General features: G+C 45.5%; 3 protein-coding genes across 3 annotated transcripts; 2 read left to right on the forward strand and 1 right to left on the reverse strand.

Moving 5' to 3' along the window:
• Positions 1-5907: 5907 nt before the first annotated feature.
• Positions 5908-9013, forward strand: LOC124688130 (N-alpha-acetyltransferase 40-like). Its single transcript, XM_047221844.1, has 8 exons — positions 5908-6023; positions 7041-7143; positions 7364-7443; positions 7546-7875; positions 8057-8130; positions 8273-8315; positions 8388-8456; positions 8785-9013. The coding sequence occupies exons 1-8, from the start codon at positions 5943-5945 to the stop codon at positions 8794-8796; spliced, it is 792 nt and encodes a 263-aa protein (XP_047077800.1). The 5' UTR covers positions 5908-5942; the 3' UTR covers positions 8797-9013.
• A 361-nt stretch (positions 9014-9374) lies between these two features.
• Positions 9375-9755, reverse strand: LOC124690559. Its single transcript, XM_047223930.1, has one exon. It carries the CDS (start codon positions 9753-9755, stop codon positions 9375-9377), a length of 381 nt encoding a protein of 126 aa, XP_047079886.1.
• A 5152-nt stretch (positions 9756-14907) lies between these two features.
• LOC124692949 (ornithine carbamoyltransferase, chloroplastic) lies at positions 14908-18605 on the forward strand. Its single transcript, XM_047226388.1, has 5 exons — positions 14908-15194; positions 16401-16735; positions 17436-17567; positions 17653-17925; positions 18193-18605. Exons 1-5 carry the CDS (start codon positions 15011-15013, stop codon positions 18373-18375), a joined length of 1107 nt encoding a protein of 368 aa, XP_047082344.1. The 5' UTR covers positions 14908-15010; the 3' UTR covers positions 18376-18605.
• Positions 18606-19372: the final 767 nt, after the last annotated feature.

Genomic DNA, 19372 nt, shown 5'->3' on the forward strand with positions numbered 1-19372 from the left:
CTAGACCGGATATAGCACATGCTGTTAGTTTGACTAGCGAGATATCAAAGTGATCCAGGAATGGAACATCTGGACAGCGGTCAAGAATATCCCGAAGTACTTGAAAAGAACTAAGGATATGTTTCTTTGTTATGGAGGTGACCAAGAGCTCGTTGTAACAAGTTACACCGATGCAAGTTGGAACACCGATCCCGATGACTCTAAGTCACGATCCGGGTATGTGTTTATATTGAATGGTACTGCAAGTAAGCTGGGCAAGCTCGAAGCAGGTGCACGGTGGCGAAGTCTTCAACGGAATCGAGTACATAGCGGCTTCGGAGGCTTCATCGAAGCGGTATGGATGAAGAGGTTCATTGTAGAGCTCGGTGTGGTTCCTAGTGCATTGGACCCACTAGTCATCTACTGTGACAACATGGGTGCCATCGTCAATGCACAAGAACCAAGGTCACACAAGAGGCTGAAGCATATCAAGCTGCGTTATCACTCGATTCGCGAGTACATCGAAGATGAAGAAGTAAAGATTTGCAAAGTACACACTGATCTGAATGTAGCAGACCCGTTGACTAAAGCTCTCCCTAGGGCAAAGCATGACCAACACCAGAATGCCATGGGTGTTAGGTTCCTTACAATGTAATCTAGATTATTGACTCTAGTGCAAGTGGGAGATCTGTTGGAGATATGCCCAAGAGGCAATAATAAAAGTGGTTATTATATATCTTTATGTTTATGATGAATGTTTATATACCATGCTATAATTGTATTAACCGAAACATTGATACATGTGTGATATGTAAACAACAAAGAGTCCCTAGTATGCCTCTTAACTAGCTTGTTGATTAATGGATGATTAGTTTCATAATCATGAACATTGGATGTTATTAATAACAAGGTTATATCATTGTATGAATGATGTAATGGACACACCCAATTAAGCATAGCATAAGATCACGTCATTAAGTTATTTGCTATAAGCTTTCGATACATAGTTACCTAGTCCTTATGACCATGAGATCATGTAAATCACTTATACCGGAAAGGTACTTTGATTACATCAAACGCCACCGCGTAAATGGGTGGTTATAAAGGTGGGATTAAGTATCCGGAAAGTATGAGTTGAGGCATATGGATCAACGAGTGAGATTTGTCCATCCCGATGACGGATAGATATACTCTGGGCCCTCTCGGTGGAATATCGTCTAATGTCTTGCAAGCATATGAATAAGTTCATAAGAGACCACATACCACGGTACGAGTAAAGAGTACTTGTCAGGAGACGAGGTTGAACAAGGTATAGAGTGATACCGATGATCAAACCTCGGACAAGTAAAATATCGTGTGACAAAGGGAATTGGTATTATATGTGAATGGTTCATTCGATCACTAAAGTCATCGTTGAATATGTGGGAGCCATTATGGATCTCCAGATCCCGCTATTGGTTATTGGTTGGAGAGAGTACTCAACCATGTCCGCATAGTTCGCGAACCGTAGGGTGACACACTTAAGGTTTGATGTTGAAATGGTAGAACTTGAATATGGAATGGAGTTCGAAGATTTGTTCGAAGTCCCGGATGAGATCCCGGACATCACGAGGAGTTCCGGAATGGTCCGGAGAATAAGATTCATATATAGGAAGTCATTTTATAAGTTTGAAAATGATCCGGTGCATTTATGGAAGGTTCTAGAAGGTTCTAGAATATTCCGGAAGAAATCCACTTTGGAAGGCGGAGTCCCAAAGGGACTCCACCACCATGGCCGGCCAACCCTAAGGGGGAGGAGTCCCAAGTGGACTCCCCTAAGGTGGCCGGCCACCCCCTCCCAAGAGAAGGTGGGAATCCCACCTCTAGTGGGAGTCCTAGCTTGGGTAGGTTTCATGTCATATGGAAGGTTTTGGTTTGGGGTCTTATTCGAAGACTTGTAGACCAACTCTTGGGTGTTCCACCTATATAATGAGGGCCAAGGGGAGGGGGCCGGCCACCCCAACACCACAAGGTGGCCGCACCCCTAGAGTGGCCGGCGCCCCCCTCTCCCCAAACCCTAGCCGCCCCGCTCCTCCTTCTCTCCCGCACGCTTAGCGAAGCTCCGCCAGAGTTCTCCACCACCACCGCCACCACGCCGTCGTGCTGCCGGATTCAAGAGGAGCTACTACTTCCGCTGCCCGCTGGAACGGGAAGGTGGACGCCGAACGTGTGACCGAGTACGGAGGTGCTGCCCGTTCGTGGCGCCGTGATCAAGATCTTCTACGCGCTTTTGCAAGCGGCAAGTGATCGTCTACCGCAGCAACAAGAGACTCATCTTGTAGGCTTTGGAACTCTTCAAGGGTGAGCCTCGATCATCTCCTCGTTACTACCGTCTTCTAGATTGCATCTTGGCTTGGATTGCGTTCTCGCGGTAGGAAATTTTTTGTTTTCTATGCAACGAATCCCTACACCACGCGTCAGTGGCAGGGAGGCCGATATTATTCCCGCTAGTGGCCATTCCACGCGCGAAATATCAAAGTAGACCGGCGCGAGCAGTCCAGAAGCGATGGACGTCCTCGCCGCTGCAGCCACCACCATGGATGCCGAGCAAACCCTCACACCCGCCGTCGCTGCCCCACACTCCCCTGTAGCCACGACCATAGCCACAATGGAGGTTGCACCTCTGGCGGAAGCAAAGCGGGCCGCCCCAAGCCGAAGGCGACAAAGAAGGTGCTCTCCAAGGAGGAGAAAATCGTCGTGGCCGCGAAGCGTCGCGGCCGGCGCAAGAACCGTAAGGACAAGACTGCCGCGTCCGCCAACTAGCAAGCGTGACAGATGCAGATGAAAGCCGGCGTCGCGCAAGCAGCCCTCCATCCGAGCTTAGCGGAGGGCTACATGCTCATCAAGAGAGAGGGGACCGCCGGCGTCGCTCCTCCGGCCTCGTCGGTGAGCTCGGTAACTTCCCAGCTGCGTCCTGGAACTCCCGCTCCCTTGCAGGTCCACCCGGCGTCACGGTTCACCTCCGGCGTGCCGTCGGTGCAGTTGAACGGGGCGCCGCTGCAGTTCAACGGGGCGGCGGTTCCCGACCTCAACCGAACACCTAGAAGCGGTGACTCGTGCCCGGGTGCGACACACAAGACGCGCTAGCTGCCGGAGGAGAGCATGCCGGTGCCCCGCATCCTGTTCGACGAAATGGCACCACCTGCCCCGACGATGGATGATCTGGTACGTGAGCTCTCTCAATGTGTGTGACTGCCGTGTATCATGCGTCTGACGCCCGGTCATTCGTAGGCCTATTGGAAGGACCGGAATAAGGCAGACATCGAGGCCATGATCTTCGTCGGCGGCTTCGTTGGCGACGACCGGGCCGGGACATGCCCGCATGATGACTGGGCCCGACACAAGATGCAGAGGACATTGCTCGCGCACGGCTGTTCACCACCCAACCCACGCAACCAACACCCGTGTGCGTCGACGACTTTGACGACGCGCCAACACAGCCTGTCCCCACGGACATTGCTACCAAGAAGAAGGGGGAGAGCCGTAGGACACAATGATTCATCGACGACGAGGACAAGTGTTTGTGTGAAGCGTGGCTGGCAACGAGCCATGACTGTATTAATGGCGCCCAGCAAAAGGGCAAGGTCTATTGGGCCAAGGTCATGCAGTAGTACAACGAGATCAAGATGCACCCTCCCTACCATATCCCAAGTCCACGGACGGAAGAGTCCATCAGAAAAAGATGAAACTGCATCAAACAAGAGACAAGCAAGTTCTACTCGGCCATCGAACATGCTAAGAGCCACCCCGTAAGCGGCGCTGGCGTCATTTCAGTGGTAAACACGATACAACCATCATCATTCTACTCTATTTACATCATTCTATGTACATCATTGATGGCTTTGATTGCAGGTATCCCGGGCCTTGGAGAGGTTCAGTGCATAAGAAGGGCTTCCATATGGTCCATTGCTGGGACATGCTCAAGGACGCGCACAAGTGGAAGACAAGCTTTGCGGCGTACGATGAAGCTGTCAAGAATGGGACAACGTTAACCTCGACGGCGAAGACGATAATCATGGCCATCAAGCCCTTCCACCTCGTCCCCGAGGCCATAAGGCTACCAAGACCGATCTAGCCCGGGAGGCGCAGGACATTGCGTTCACCCAGAGCATGGAGAAGATAATGGCCGAGAATCTTGCCGCTTTGACTGCTAGGGACGAGAATATGCGTCCCGAAAAAGAGGCTGCAACTGCCATCTACCACAACCTCGCGAAAGAGGTCATTGAGGTCCAAAGGATGGACGTCGAGGCCAAAAAAGCAGACGCCGATGCCAAATTGCGTGATGCCGAGGCGAGGAGGATGGACGCCGAGGCCAAGACCCGTGCAGAAGACACAAGGATCATGCTTACCGACTTGAGCGGCGTCGACGACGACACCAAGGCCTGGTTCATGAAGAGGCGCGCCGAAATCCGCGCCGAGATGTCTGATCGCCATCGCCATGCGCCCATCACCTTGGCCTCCTTTTAGACTTTTTTTTATTGTTGTTCAGACCTTGTTGTGTCCCTTTTGAACTCCACTGACCGTACCATGTGCAAAGTATGATGAACTTAGGAATTTTGCGGCTGTAATTTCGTGGAAAGTTAAGGCTACAACCTTTTTTTTAAATTCTGCGCCGAAAATACATCGCTCCACTGAAGCCAGCCCCAAACGCAAACTGACGTACAACCATTTCCACGTTCGCCAGATAACACAGACAAACGCTCGCGAATAATTTAGATGTCCAAAACGCATTGCCCTAAGCCAACTTAGGGAACTGATTTTTTTTTTTTTTTTTTTTTTGAGGGAAACAGCAACCATTTTTATTCAACATTAATGTTCATAGGGATACAAAAGAAATCTGGAGCCTGAGCTAGCCAGATATGGCGACCAACATCATGGTTGACAGTGGCTCTAGCTAGGCCATGTGCCTCCATGTTCGACGACCTCCGTTCATGCACAAAAGAGATGGCATTGAAGTGGAGCGATCTAGATTTTATTTCACTAATCACACTACTGAAACTACCCATATAGTTTCCTTCCAAACTGTTAATGACTTCGGCACAGTCTGAAGCTACTCGTACATGGGTCAGATCAAGGTCCAGCGCGAGAGCAAGGGCCTCACGGCAGGCCATTGCCTCCAGGATGGCTGGGTCGTTTATTCCCTCCACGACCACCACTGATGCACCAAGAAAATCGCCATTCGCCGATCGACAGATCGCCGCCACAGCTCCTACTTTCTCCGTCTTCCGTACCGCAGCATCAACATTGATTTTCACCATGCCTTGCGGTGGAGGGATCCAACTTTCAGTCGGTACAGTCCGACTAGCTTGCGGATTGGCTTTCTTTGTGCATGACGATGCTACCTCCAAATCTCGCATCATTGACTCAACAAAAGCATGCGTTGATAAAGGGCTCTGATAAATCTCCTCATGGATTGCCTTCCTCCTCGCATACCACACAGCCCAAAGGGTGACAAAGCACCTGGTCAGGTCCGGGTGGTTCAAAGAATCTATCATTGAAAACAACCACTGTTTTGCTTCAGGCTCGACCGTCCCTTCCATATGTTCAGTGATGGCTTCCGGCGCCAAAGCCCAGATGCATCTACTCATTCGGCATTCAATCAGAGAGTGTCGCCAAGAGTCCACTTCCCCACACAGAATACAAGAACTATCAGGTGCCATGTTACGTCGATGTCGAACATCACCTGTAGGTATAGACTGTTTGGCAAGTCGCCAGAGGAACACTTTGATGGAACTGATGGAACATGGAGCACGATCGGATGGAGAGAATTGTCACTATACCACTAGTTAAAACCAGGTGTTGACCGTGGGCCTCTACGGAAGGCCCATAAAGCCCATGACTTTGGCAATAACCCTTGCACAATCCCCTCCAGCCGACAGCCACCAGCCCACCACGACCCCACGAGACAACGACAGGAGGCGGCGATGTCGACAGCAACGGCGACGGCGGAGAACAAGAAGCCCCGGAGCAGCGGCGGGGCGGAGAAGAAGCAGCGTAGGAAGGAGGTACTCGTATTTCTTCCCTCCGCCCTCCCCCTTTCTCATCTTGATTCGATTCGCGGGTATCGCCCAGCCCCTTGCCACCGCCTACCGCCGATTTCATTTCTTGACTGTGTTTATGATGTCAAGGTTTAACTGCGTCATACGAGAACACATGGCCATGAACCCATGACCCATGTGCGTTATCCTGCTGTAGCATGCTGACAGTAGTATTTGACACTACCGTATTATTTCGTAAACCAAAATATTACAGCACCGTAGTATTATAACTTGTGGGCATGATATAGCACAGTATTTAGATAAAAATTACTATGCAGCATCTACGAAACCATGAGGTGTTTGGCCACTGCAGATTTTGGCATGGTATTGTGCTGCATTGTTTAGTGTCGTTGAGCCGCTTGCTGTGTATTCGAACTATATCAGGGACGATAGTTAGCTAGCCGTTGATTTGTATAAGGATCATCGAGTTGGATATATCACGGCCATGTGCCGTATCTGTCGTTCGTGGAGATGAAACCGGCCACCAAGTACTTTGATGAGTCGCCGGGGAATGACTGTGGACGGGTTTGACAGGGTGACGGCATTGTATCAACATAAGGAGTAGCGACTAGCGAGCGAGGCAGAGGGGGCGTTTTTCTTGCGTTTCTCAGTTTCAAAAAAGAGGTTGTGGGTCGTTTTTTTTAATACTGAGAAAAACTGCAGTTTTGGGAACACATCAGTATTAAAACTGCAACTTTTTGTTGCAACCAAACACCACAAAGTATTTAAAACCAGAGTATTTTTAGAAACTATGGTATTTGTGGAATACTTTAAAATAATTTGCTGTCAAACACAACCTAGATGTTTAATTTTAGTATACTGGCATACGTAGTGTTTTTTTTGTGGGTCAGAAACACAGTTAGCACTTGGTTACTTTGGTTTCTAAGATAATAGAAATCACTCAGTAATTAAGTGGTTGAAGAGAACTGATGAGGTTTATGGGTATATAAAGGGTGCTCATGTAGATATCATGTTTTTTGACAGATACTGGAGAGGAAGAAGGCAATTGAAGAGCTTATAAGGGGAGCTGTAGCTGTGAAGGATCATCTGGCGCAGTTCCCGGCTTTTCATAAATACGAGAGAAACGGTAACCACATTCGTCTTTCTGGTCAAAATTTTCAGTACCGTGCGACTAGCTACTACTGTTGTGGTCCGATCCAGGACAACTCTATGTGTTCACTGGATTTAGCTTTAGAAATTCAACAAAAGGGAACTGAATGTACAATGGTTATTGCTTTGAGCCTAGCATTATCTTTTGTGGGAGAAGTGTATTTTTTATCACATAAGCTCAATTTCTTGATATTTAGGTATTTCGGTGTACTTGGAGTCTGCACATGGCAACCAGCTTCCATTGCCAACGAAGAATTACATCCAAAATCTTCTCAAGGTCACAAGCTTACCTGCGTCTAGTGCTCCAGGATGTTCTCATATGTATCTTTGACAACTTCCCCATGATTATTGAATGTAACACTGGTAAACAATAATTTAGGTTAATATGGAGGGACCTTATGGATCAGAATGGCCTTCGGAAGAGAAAATTAAGCGCCGGGAAATGGTTGCCCCAGAAGCACGATATATCCTTGTTCGGCAATTTGCAAATGACTGTAATGCGAAAAAATCCAGTGAGCAAGATGCAGGGGTGGAATGTACAGATGGAGCATGTACTGGAGATCACTTGCTTGGTTTTGTACACTACAGGTTTGTTGTTGAAGAGGATGTGCCCGTTGTTTATGTGTATGAGCTACAGTTGGAGTCTACTGCCCAAGGGAAGGGGTTGGGGAAGTTTCTAATGCAGTTGATTGAACTTATAGCTCGCAAGGTGATCTATCTTCTTAAGCACCTGTAGTTTATCATTCTATTGTTCTGAATATTATGTTAAGATAGAGGCTGTCATGACAGTTCTTCTGGTTTATGCATGTTTCTTTTTGCCCGATTGCAATTCTTATGACATCTTGGCTTGATTATCATAAAATTGATCCAGAATGCATATGTATATGCAGAGCCAAATGGGAGCCGTGATGCTAACAGTTCAAAAGTCCAATACGGAAGCCATGGCTTTCTACAATAAGTTGAGGTACAGTGGTAAACTTGAACTTGTGTGCCAACTACTTATTGTTTTAGTGCACAGAATGGGTGTACCTTCTGGTTATTGGTTAATTTTAGGTTTCTACTTCAGTTCTGTTGCAACATTTGAATTTAACTATTCTATCTCGCAGATATGTAATATCCAGTACCTCACCATCACGAGTGGATCTGCTGGTATTGCTTTACCCATAAACTAGTCTCGATAAGAACAAGATATTTGTATGTTGACCCCTTCATTTTTTGCAGATCGGGATTGGTAAAAGCTATGAGATTTTTTGCAAGACATTTGAAGCTGAAGCTAAGCGCATATTGGAGGTGAGTAGCATGTTTGATATTGCATAGAGTCACTGCTAACCTTCCAAGGCTACTGATTCTGATGGTCTGTTTCTCACTGTCTCACTGATGTTATTGGTACTCAATATGAATTGGCTATGCTGCTCCTCTTTTAACTTGCACTACAGGTTCAATTACTTAGTACTATCTAGTATATAAGCCTTTAACATATGAACTTGCAGTGTAATAGGACTCCATGATCTGCTACTGATCAAATTTGTGAGATATTCAGTAGGTGTTCTTCTACAGTTGTATGGCATATGGATCTTTTATCCCAGCTAATGAGTGTGCATCATGGCGGAATGTACAGGAAGGGAACTAATATCTGGTGGGAGTGCAATATTGCATGACAAGCTATGGTGGGATGCGGCGGCCTATGTAATTGTGACTTACTCGAACAGGATGTTTGGTTTCATTTCTTTGAGTGCCAAGATGTGTCAAGTTCCGTGCTCTCAGATCCACCAAAATTTGGAATCTTTATCCACTAAAACTCTGACCATATCTGTCTACCATTAGCAACGAGGGCAATGATTTGGTTAGATTTTATTTGCTGGCAAATATTTTCCGTGTTCTGTATTCTTTGCCTCAATGTTTAACTTGTGGAGCCAAACTTGGCCAAGGTAGGGGGAATCAGTGTGCTCACCCTGATTTCCACCTGCTATTTGGGCAGAAACATGATGTTTGTTTGAACCTACTGTATATGCGCACCGGTGCATGTTGCAGTCTCGGAGCTACCCTAAAATAAGCACTACAAGTGTGTGTATCGGACCCACTGGTTTTTCCAACATAGCTGAAAGAGATTCAGATTGACACTTCATACCAGTTCCGCGCTCACTTGACAGGCAGGTAATGCAGAGAGATAGGGGGGAGGGATGATAATACATAGTCATCACATACAGTTCACGCGCGCTTTCTCCTCGGGGCTCTCTTCCCCTTGGTGACCGTCGCAGCTGGTGGGCTCCAGCTGATCTCCTCTTCCTCTGACTCCTCCAACTCCTCCTGCTCCTTGCCCTTCTCCGTGGCGGCAGCAAGGGCCTTCTGCTCCCGCTCGTACCTGAGCATGAGCCTCTTGCGCGGTGGCAGCTGCTCCTCCGTGATCCCCATGCCGTCATCCGCCCTGGCCCATGCCTTGTTCACGCCGTGCTCCTCGCGGAGCGCCCCGCATTCCGCGCACAAGTACTTTCTCCACTTGAAAGGGTACATGGCCTGCTTGAACTCCGCACAGACAACATGGCCGCCCTCGCCTATGGTGGCGATCTTGCTACGACCATCCGTCGACATCCTCTCCCTATGTAATCTAGCTCCCCTCCACACTATTATTTCACCTATCTCTTGAACTCTTATCAACCTGATGATGATGATTGATCAAGGTACAAGAATTTATAGGATGCTTGAGTTATTTCTAGGATGCAAATAAATACTCTCAAACAGATAAGCATTGCCAAAGCAAGCAGAAAGTAATTTGAGAATGCATGGGGCGGCACGGTGCCACGAGAACCGTAACGTCTATGTGTGCGGGTGCCTTGTGCAAGTCTTTGGCGTCCACTCCCATTGCCAAAAGCAACACGCCCAAGGTTTCTTGCGGCGGTGGTGGTTGTTCATATATGAATCCAACAACCAAAGGCACCCGCTTCATGTAGCGCCTAACTGCTTCTGTTTGGGTAGCAGCTTTGGCGCATTTCATGTCTTTGGCTTGCTAAAAACCTCTCTCGCCCATGGTATTGGTTAGTCCGAGAAGTCTTAGAAAAGAAAATGATTTCACTTATGTTCCATCAATTTATCTAGCAAATGCACAACCCGGTCTTTCTTAGATGTTTGAAGCTCCCAACAAGAAAGCTTAATCAAATGAAAAGGAAGGAGCAGAATGTAAAAGGGATGGTCAATGACTAGTGGGTAAAAAAAGGAAACAATCATGGACATGATTATTTAATATGTTGGAACTTGTAGCACTAGACTATAGTTGGCAGCCTCATACGTGGCAACATACAAGAGTGTAAAGCATTTAGCTTGTGCCAACAAAATACCCATGTTCGACTATGGAAAGATGTTCATGTTGTTTGGCACTGAAAACAACAACAAAGAGCTTGCTTATGGATCATGGTTTGACCTTCTCTAGGGTCCTTGCAAGGATATGATGGAGCTAGCAACATCAAGGGCCATGTCAATGGTCCAACCTCAGTTATCTATAGTTGTTTTTGCTAAGGAGAATTGTGACCGTGTCTTGTTCTTTCATGACACACTTGTTGCAAACCATATTTGGTTACATAGATATCTTAACCAGTGCTTTGCAATAGGGAGATCAAGACATTGTCAATGCCCTTGAACTCATTGATTTGACAAAGATGCAATTGGTGTTACTCGGAAATGATGATGGAGGGAAATCTTTCCTTGAAAAGGTCACTTTTTTGTGTCAACAACAGAGCCAAAGTTCATAAAACGGAAGGTCCTTATAAGCCAGATGGAAGACCTCCAGATTGTACAAAAACCTCACAAATCTCCATCGCTTACATGTTGATGTTTTTGAGTCTCATTGATAGGCAACTTCAAGAGTTCAGATATAGGTTTGATGAGCTAAACCCTGAATTACACCACTTCAGGTGATCTTCCAGTTCCGCTAATTCTTTCTCCGCTTATCATATGCTCAACTTGGTTAAGCTTTTGCACAACTTTATCCCATGGATTTCTCATAGGGGGAGTTGATTCAACTTACATATCAACTCTTTTCATTGCTGGTATGCATAGAGATGAGAGGTTCAAAACCCTCAAAAGTACCGCTCAACTCTCTATTATGCTTGTTGAAACAAACAAGAATATGACCTATAACCATGTTTAAAAGCTTATTAAATTGGTTTTGATCCTAAGTGTAGCAACTCAAGCGCAAGCTAGGAACAAAATGGGAACCAACTCGAGCCGATGAGAGCTTCAAAAATTGGTTCACTAATGGTAGCCCTGCAATGCAAAAAAAAAAAAAAAGCGTTAAATCTGTACTTCTGATAACCATTTAGAGGCTCGTGATGGAAAGCTAGAAATGATGTGATCTTTAAGAATATCAATCCCAATAGAGAAGACCTGGTCGTTTCTATTCTAGAAGAAGCAACGATGTGGATGCTTGCTGGGGCAAAAGCACTTTGTCGCCTACCTCTGCACTCACCTGGTGGCGCAGCAGTCAGGGCCCTCCCAGGCTAACAAACGTTAGCCTCGTATAGTTCTTTCTAGCTTCTTCTTTCTTGCTTTGGTTAGCCTTTAGTTTTTTTTTTTTTTTGCTTTTTTCTGTCTTTAACTTTAGTAGCTTGGCTACGCTGGTGTACCACTCGCTTTCTCTGCGGTTTTCTTCTAATACACAAAGACACACGCTTCGGTGTGCGTTCGAGAAAAAAATGGGAACCAACTCCTGTATGACGGCTTGGTTACATTTATTGAACATGAATTCTTCTTACAAGTAAAGTGTGATGCTGGTATATATGTGCCTCGAAGCTACGGCATATCACATGGTCCTATTGTAATTTCCTTTATCATTTGCTACAATGGCCAAGTTTTACTTTTATTAGCTTGAAGGCTCGGACCATTTTCTGTTTTTTACCTTTATGTTTTTTGTTTGATGAAATTTGAATACCTAAAGTTAAATTCCAGGATCCGTTATGCATCAATAGGTGATAAGAATGCATGACCCAGATAAGTACTGATCGAATTGGATTAGTCACAATCAAGATTGCATGATTTATTTGCTTCTAAATCGATAAGGATTCAAGGCCAAGACTCGAGTAGGAGAAATTCCCTCCCGTTGGCACTATAAATAGAGAAAAGTAGAAATAAAATTCATTCAAGTGGAGAGAAGGAGGAGCCGAATGTGTCATACAAATTAGTTGACAGCCATATCAATACCTAAGGAAAGATCCTATCTTCTTCATACAAATGCTTTTATCTTCCGATGGACATATTGATATATTCCGAAATAAAAGTATGATAAATAGTTAGAAGTTGTACACGATTGGTGCTCTGTTTAGTTCGAAAAGGAAGTTATTGTAAGAATACATGGCTGATGACCAGCGAGGTGATCTTTATGGAACAGAAAACCTGGTAGTTGTGGTTACCTCATATGGTGCAACGCTTGACAACATGCAAAATCATACAAATTTTTTTTGTTACTGGCTGATGTGTGAACCGCAGATTTACTCGCGTAGATTTTTTCTCGTCATACGACCCTCCCGTAAGGTTTCCATAAAATAATTTCCTCAATGTAGCATTGTTATGTTCTTTTAGACATATAAATGCTAAGGTCATGTTGCATTTTTTTTTGAGATAAATCATGTTGGAAGTTGGAATGGTTGATGCCCACACAACACAAAGAAAAAATTGCAACAACCATTCCAAATAGGCCTGCCCTGAGGCTGTCAAAACGAGGGTGAAGAACAGGATAGAGGTCATGAATGAGGTTCTTCAGGACAATTACCTTGGCATGCCTACTGAGATTGCTCGTTCGTCTACCGCCTCCTTCAAGTTCCTGTCGGAGAAGGTTTGGTGGTGTGTTTCGTGTATTTCTGGACGACCATTGTCTCGGGCCGGGAAGGGAGTTTGGCTCAAGGCGGTTGCACAGTCGATACTGAATCATGTTATGAGTTGCTTTCAGGTTCTGGTTGCCACATGTGAAAAAATGAAATCATGTGTTGCCAACCATTGGTGGGGCTTCGAGGATGGACGTCGAAAAATGCATTGGCGGTCCTAGAATTGGCTAACGGCACCGAAGTCACTTGGTGGCTTGAGCTTCAGGGACTTTGTCATGTTTAACAAGGCGATGTTGGGCAAACAGGCATGGCGGCTGCTCACTGATCCTTCATCCCTTTGCGGAAGGGTGTTGAAAGGACGGTATTTCCCTCATACGGATTTCCTCTCGGCTATCAAGCCCAGATCTTCCTCATTCACCTGGAGGTCGATCTTGTTTGGCCGCGAGCTCCTTTTGCAAGGGATCGGGTGGGGTATTGGAAATGGTGAACGGACAAGCATCATGGCGGATAACTGGATCCCTAGGTTCCGTGTTGGTACCTTTCAACCATTGTTTCCAATCCCTCACACTGCCAAGGTTCGTTATCTCATGAACGAGGAGGGTACGGCGTGGGAAAATGACATTGTCCGGGCCTTCTTCCATGCAGAGCTAGCGGATACTATTCTACAAGTCCCCATCAGCAGACGTGGAAGCGGGGATTTTGCATCATGGCAGTTTGATAAGCGGGGTATCTATACTGTCAAATCGGCCTACAATCTGGCAAAAACTGCAGCGTTCTTTACTACCCGTGAGAGGGCAGGGAAAGGATCTTGCGCAAATCGGGACGAAGAAGCACAGTTATGGAAGGCGGTATGGAAGATTCATGGAAGGCGGTATGGAAGATTCAGGCGCCTGGTAAGATGAAGGTTGTGCTCTGACGTATGATACATGACTGTCTCCCTACTGGCCATCAACTGTTGCATCGCCATATACCAGCAGATGGTCAACGTGTCTTTTGTGGTAGTCTGGAGCGAGTGGAGCATCTGTTTGTGTTTTGCCCCTTTGCTCGTGCGGTTTGGGATGTTGTGAAGGAGCATTTCCAATTGCAGCTACATAGAAAGGATCTGGTTGATATGAAACAATGTATATCTGCTTTTCTTCGGAGGGAAAGTGATCTTCATGCCACGGTTTTGGTGGTCACCTGTTGGCATGTCTGGGATGCCCGAAATGGTATCAGGAATGGCGAGCTGCAAGTGCATCCACACAGAGTGGCGTCCAAACTACTAGCATACATGGACATGATCATGAATTTCACCTTCACAGTAAAGGTCTGCAAACTGAATGAGGGGGTGTGCCCGAAGCCTCGGTGGATCGCCCCACCTCCAGGATGGGTCTGTGTCAACGTTGATGCGGCTCTGTTCCCAGCTTATCAGCGGATGGGCTGGGGTGCGGTGTTTCGCAATCATGATGGTGCTTTTGTTCTCTCCTGTAGCGAAGGCTTGAACAGGTTTCCAGCTCCTGAATTGGCTGAGGCCTTAGCTGTTCGCGCTTCCCTCTCCATGGCCAAGGACATGGGTTTTCACAATCTTGTCCTCGTCTCAGATTGTCTATCTTTGATTCAGAGGATCTCTAGCTCAGTTAGAGACCGCTCGGTTATCGGTTCTGTCATCTGTGGCATCAACTCTCTGAAGTCGGATTTCGTATCTTGTACGTTCAGATTTTCTAGTAGAAGTACCAATGTGGTAGCTCATAAACTGGCCCGTTCTTGGGTGCCTTTATTTTGTAATGTTTCAGTAGGTGTTATCCCGGAGTTTATTTGGGAGGAACTATGTAATGATGTTGTTTAATCAATAAAGACCACATTCTCTCCAAAAAAAAAAAAAAAAAAAAAAAAAAGAGGCCTCAGTATGACCCAGGCCAGGTTCCACATACAGTTCCCAGCTGGCCCGTCCCTTCCCGACCTTTCCAGCAGCAACCAGCCGCCGGATTCCAGTAGCCTCACTCTTCCCCGAATTCCACCCGCCGCCGCCAACAGCCGCTGAAGCAACTCCGCGCGATGGCTGCGGCGGCGATTTCCGGCGGCCACCTCGTCCTCTCCGCCCCTACCTCCACCCGGCGCCCACAGTCGCTCCCCTTCCATCCGCCCTCAGCGCGACCAATTGCCGCCTCCGGCGCCCGCCGCGGGGTCGCGGCCGCCGCAGTGTCCAGCCCTGCCGCGGTATCCTCTCCGGGGAAAGAAGGTTAGGGTTTCTACGCCCGCATTGAATTGTCTTTCGGCTGTTTTAGAGCTACCCAGTAACTAGGGTTCTAGCGGGGCTGTTGTCTGTTCGAATAGATTTGAGAATCAGGGAGTAATCAGTGTGGCAGTGTACTGCGAAACTTGGTTAGTTTCTAGGGCTGCCTCCTCTGCCAATTTTGAGACTTCTGTACGAAACTCCGGGTTTGTTCATGAAATGGAACCGGGCCTCCCTTTTTGGGGCCCTATATTGATCTAAAAAGAACAGTTAGTAGTTTGCGACACTGCCCAAGTGCCCATATATGTGGTTGAACAAAACATGGACCCAACTAGGTAGACCATCAGCTTCACCTTTTTCCTTTTTCTGTGGCACTGGATGAAAAATGATGCTTCCTTGTAATCCTGAAAAGGCTTCCCCATGTCCTGTTTAGTTTTTAGTTTCCGGTTCTGTTTAAATCCTTAGTTGCTTGTGAGACATCTGTACCAAACACATGGGTTTTGTTTATTAATTGGAACCAAACCTCCTGTTATTTAGGCTCTATTGATCTAAATAGAGTTGTTAGTAGTTGCTGACAGACAGTGCCCAAATATTTGCGGCGGCTTTTGAAATATAATATTGGTTGAACAAAACGTGGACCCAACTAGGTTGACCATCAGCTTCTGGTGACCATTTTCCTTTTTCTGTGGCACTGGATGAAAAATCACCTGTAATGATAATCCACACATCACACTAATCATATGGTGATCAAGCAAGAATTGTACTCCCTCCATCCCAAAGAGGATGTCACAGATTTGTCTAAATTTTGATGTATCTATACACTTAATCACGTCTAGATACACCGAAGTTTTGAAAAATCTGCGACATCTTTTTTGGGACAGAGCGAGTGCTGAATTTTCTGGTTTGACATAAAGCAAAGCCTACCTTCTCCTTGCGTGTTCCCATCATCACTGTTATGTTGTGCTTACTTTAGTTTTATTCCACAGTCCTCACCAGTATCAACCACTGGGGGAGAAAGAGAGACATTTTGTTGTAAATATGTAGCCTTTTGATTCAATGTTGTTTCATCCTGCTATTTTTCCCAAAAAAGATTTGAGTGATGGAAGCTAAGGTGTACATTCTAGAAGTTTTGGGCATCAAAAGAAAGTTCTATTAATTTAGGTTGCAAAAAATATTTTGATAACTTCATTAACAGTACTAATTTTCTTGCAGCCAAACAGATTCCTAAGGATTTTCTTCATATCAATGATTTTGACAAAGATACAATCATGAAGATCCTTAACCGAGCGATTGAGGTTAAGGCAAAGATAAAGTCAGGAGACAGGAGCTTCCAACCATTCAAAGGAAAGTCAATGGCAATGATATTTGCCAAGCCATCGATGAGGACCCGTGTTTCATTTGAAACAGGATTCTTCTTGCTTGGTGGGCATGCCATTTATTTGGGCCCTGATGATATCCAGATGGGCAAGCGTGAGGAGACTCGTGATGTTGCCCGGGTGCTTTCTGGATATAATGACATCATTATGGCTAGGGTTTTTGCTCACCAGGTATGATTATTAGTTGCATGATCATGGTTTATGAAATGTATACTCTACCAGTTTACTGGAAACTCTGCATATACTAAATCAAATTCCTTAATAAAATTCAAACTGTTCGTTTCATGGTGCCTAATGATTGCAATCAAGACATAAATGTTATTTCTTTGGTGCTGAAGCAAAGTTAGATATCTACTCTGACCATAAGCGGCAGATAAAAGAAAGATATTTCCCAAGCTGAAACCTATTAGTATGAAGCATCAACCTTGGTAACGGTAGTTGTAACTGAAATAGTAAGTTGTTTCATTCTACTCCCTCTGTTCCATAATTCTTGTTGTAGTTTTAATTCACCGTGACAAGAATTATGGAGCAGAGGGAGTAATTGTCTAACAGCCAACCTGGAAATATTTGGTTGCGTGAATTTGATGATCAAACAATGTTACTGTGGCATTTACTTTCTGCCATGCTTCTTCGTTTGCTTGTTCTATATATTTCTTCAGTAGACTTGACATCTAATTGATGTTCGGGATCAGTCACTGAACTCACTTCCTCACTCTCCTGCTTTGTTGGCTTGCTTATTGCTGAGATGTTTTATCTTCCTAAGCTATTCCCATTCTGCCTTCATGCAATTGCATTTAACAATTCAACCCCACCTAGTTCCTGTTTAGTTATCCGAGCATTACCTTCCTAACATCTCATATGATTTTGGCAGGATATCTTGGACTTGGCCAAATATGCATCTGTACCTGTCATAAATGGTCTCACGGACTATAACCATCCATGTCAGATAATGGCTGATGCACTTACTATGCTTGAACACATTGGTCGTATTGAAAACACCAAGGTAGATCACCCTTGAAATAAAAGTATGCGGCAATTCTGTTATACGATGACTAATTCTATCTCTGTTCCCCTAATTTACTATGTAGGTTGTCTATGTTGGAGATGGGAACAATATTGTGCACTCATGGCTTCTATTGGCTGCTGTGATTCCTTTCCACTTTGTATGTGCTTGTCCTAAGGGCTTTGAGCCAGATGCGAAAACCGTGGAGATTGCTAGGAAAGCTGGAAGTAAGATTGAAATAACTAATGATCCCAAGGAAGCAGTTAAGGGAGCAGATGTTGTGTATACAGATGTTTGGGCCAGTATGGGCCAAAAGGAGGAAGCTGAGGAAAGGAAAGAACTATTCCAAGGATTCATGGTCAGTCTACCTCTTTTTTTAAATAATTTACACCAGTTTTGATTGGTGGACTTGTCATTTCCACTGGATTATTGATACCTGTTTATTTGTAGTCTCTTTTTTTGTGCTACTAGAAACCACAGACTTGTTTCTTTATGTTTGTTGTTTAGAAATTTTAAAGAATAATAATAGGAGTTGGCTCATAAAATTTCATGATGGTTTAATCCTTTAGTCTGTAGTCTCTGCTCATGGGATGGCCCTCAGGCTTATACGTTTGTGTCCGTGCAGGTGGATGAAGCCCTGATGGAGATGGCTGGTCCGAAAGCGTTCCTCATGCATTGTTTACCTGCGGAGAGAGGGGTGGAGGTATCAGATGGTGCAATTGAGGCCCCAAACTCGATTGTATTCCCCCAGGCAGAGAACAGAATGCATGCTCAAAACGCAATCATGCTTCATGTGCTCGGTGCTTAGTTGCCCTAGTGTGTGCTAGCTTGTTAGTGTTAAATCAGCACCGAAACTGAAGATTATCACCAGACATTAGGTTCCCTTAAGAGGCGTGAAGTAGAGATTTTGGAACATGTCACCCTATTCATACTTTGGGTTGTCCAATAACTGAAGTATGTACGTACTTCGGAGGTGGCAGTATGTGGTACTGTCTCTGGTCGGGTAATACTGAATAAATGGAGCACCTTCAAGATTCATTTCCATGCTCTTTACTTTTGTTCAGATATGTGTCTTTTATCTTTCTAACAAGGTGTTTTTTATAGAATAAATCAGATATGGTCATTGGTTGAGAGTACTAATCACCATTTTTGTGTACATCATGTTTGCGTACACACACACACACACGAGGAGTCAGAGTACCGATCTGCTGCACAACTTCAGCAACACAAATCTCAGTTTGCCTCGCCGAAAAGCTTCCTTCGCCTGTTGTTCCATATATTGCATATGCACAGGCTGCAGTTACAGTCCCGTATGCAGCTTAGATGCTGTAGCTCAGGCAGTTGGTCTCCTTTCACTGCATTCCAGATCGCAAGACAAATAAGATAGCGCACATCTCCATAGACTCGCAATTCTAACTTTCTTTGAACTAACATCGCTCCGGTTGCTAGGAGATTGGAGTAGCCCATGATATTGACAATGACGGAGGGAGCTCACAGAAAACTTATCTAGAAACCAAACCACACACTGCGACAACCAATAGCATCAGGTGATTGCTTGGCTGCTTGCAGCGTAGCAACAACAATAACATCAGGTGATTGCTTGGCTGTAAGCAACCAACTACATCAGGCTGCTTGCAGCGAGCTGATTGATGAGGTCACAGCGCACGAATTGGCAGAAGCTAATGGCGGTATCTAGACTAACTCTTTTTTATTTCAGCGGCTTCTTGCTTCGAAGTTGGATTGTAGTCTTGCCAGTGTTGTGGCGCAGGATATTAAATCTTTGACTGCAAACTTCACCTCAACTT

The sequence above is a fragment of the Lolium rigidum genome, chromosome 2 (assembly GCF_022539505.1).
Source record: "Lolium rigidum isolate FL_2022 chromosome 2, APGP_CSIRO_Lrig_0.1, whole genome shotgun sequence".
NCBI lineage: Eukaryota > Viridiplantae > Streptophyta > Magnoliopsida > Poales > Poaceae > Lolium > Lolium rigidum.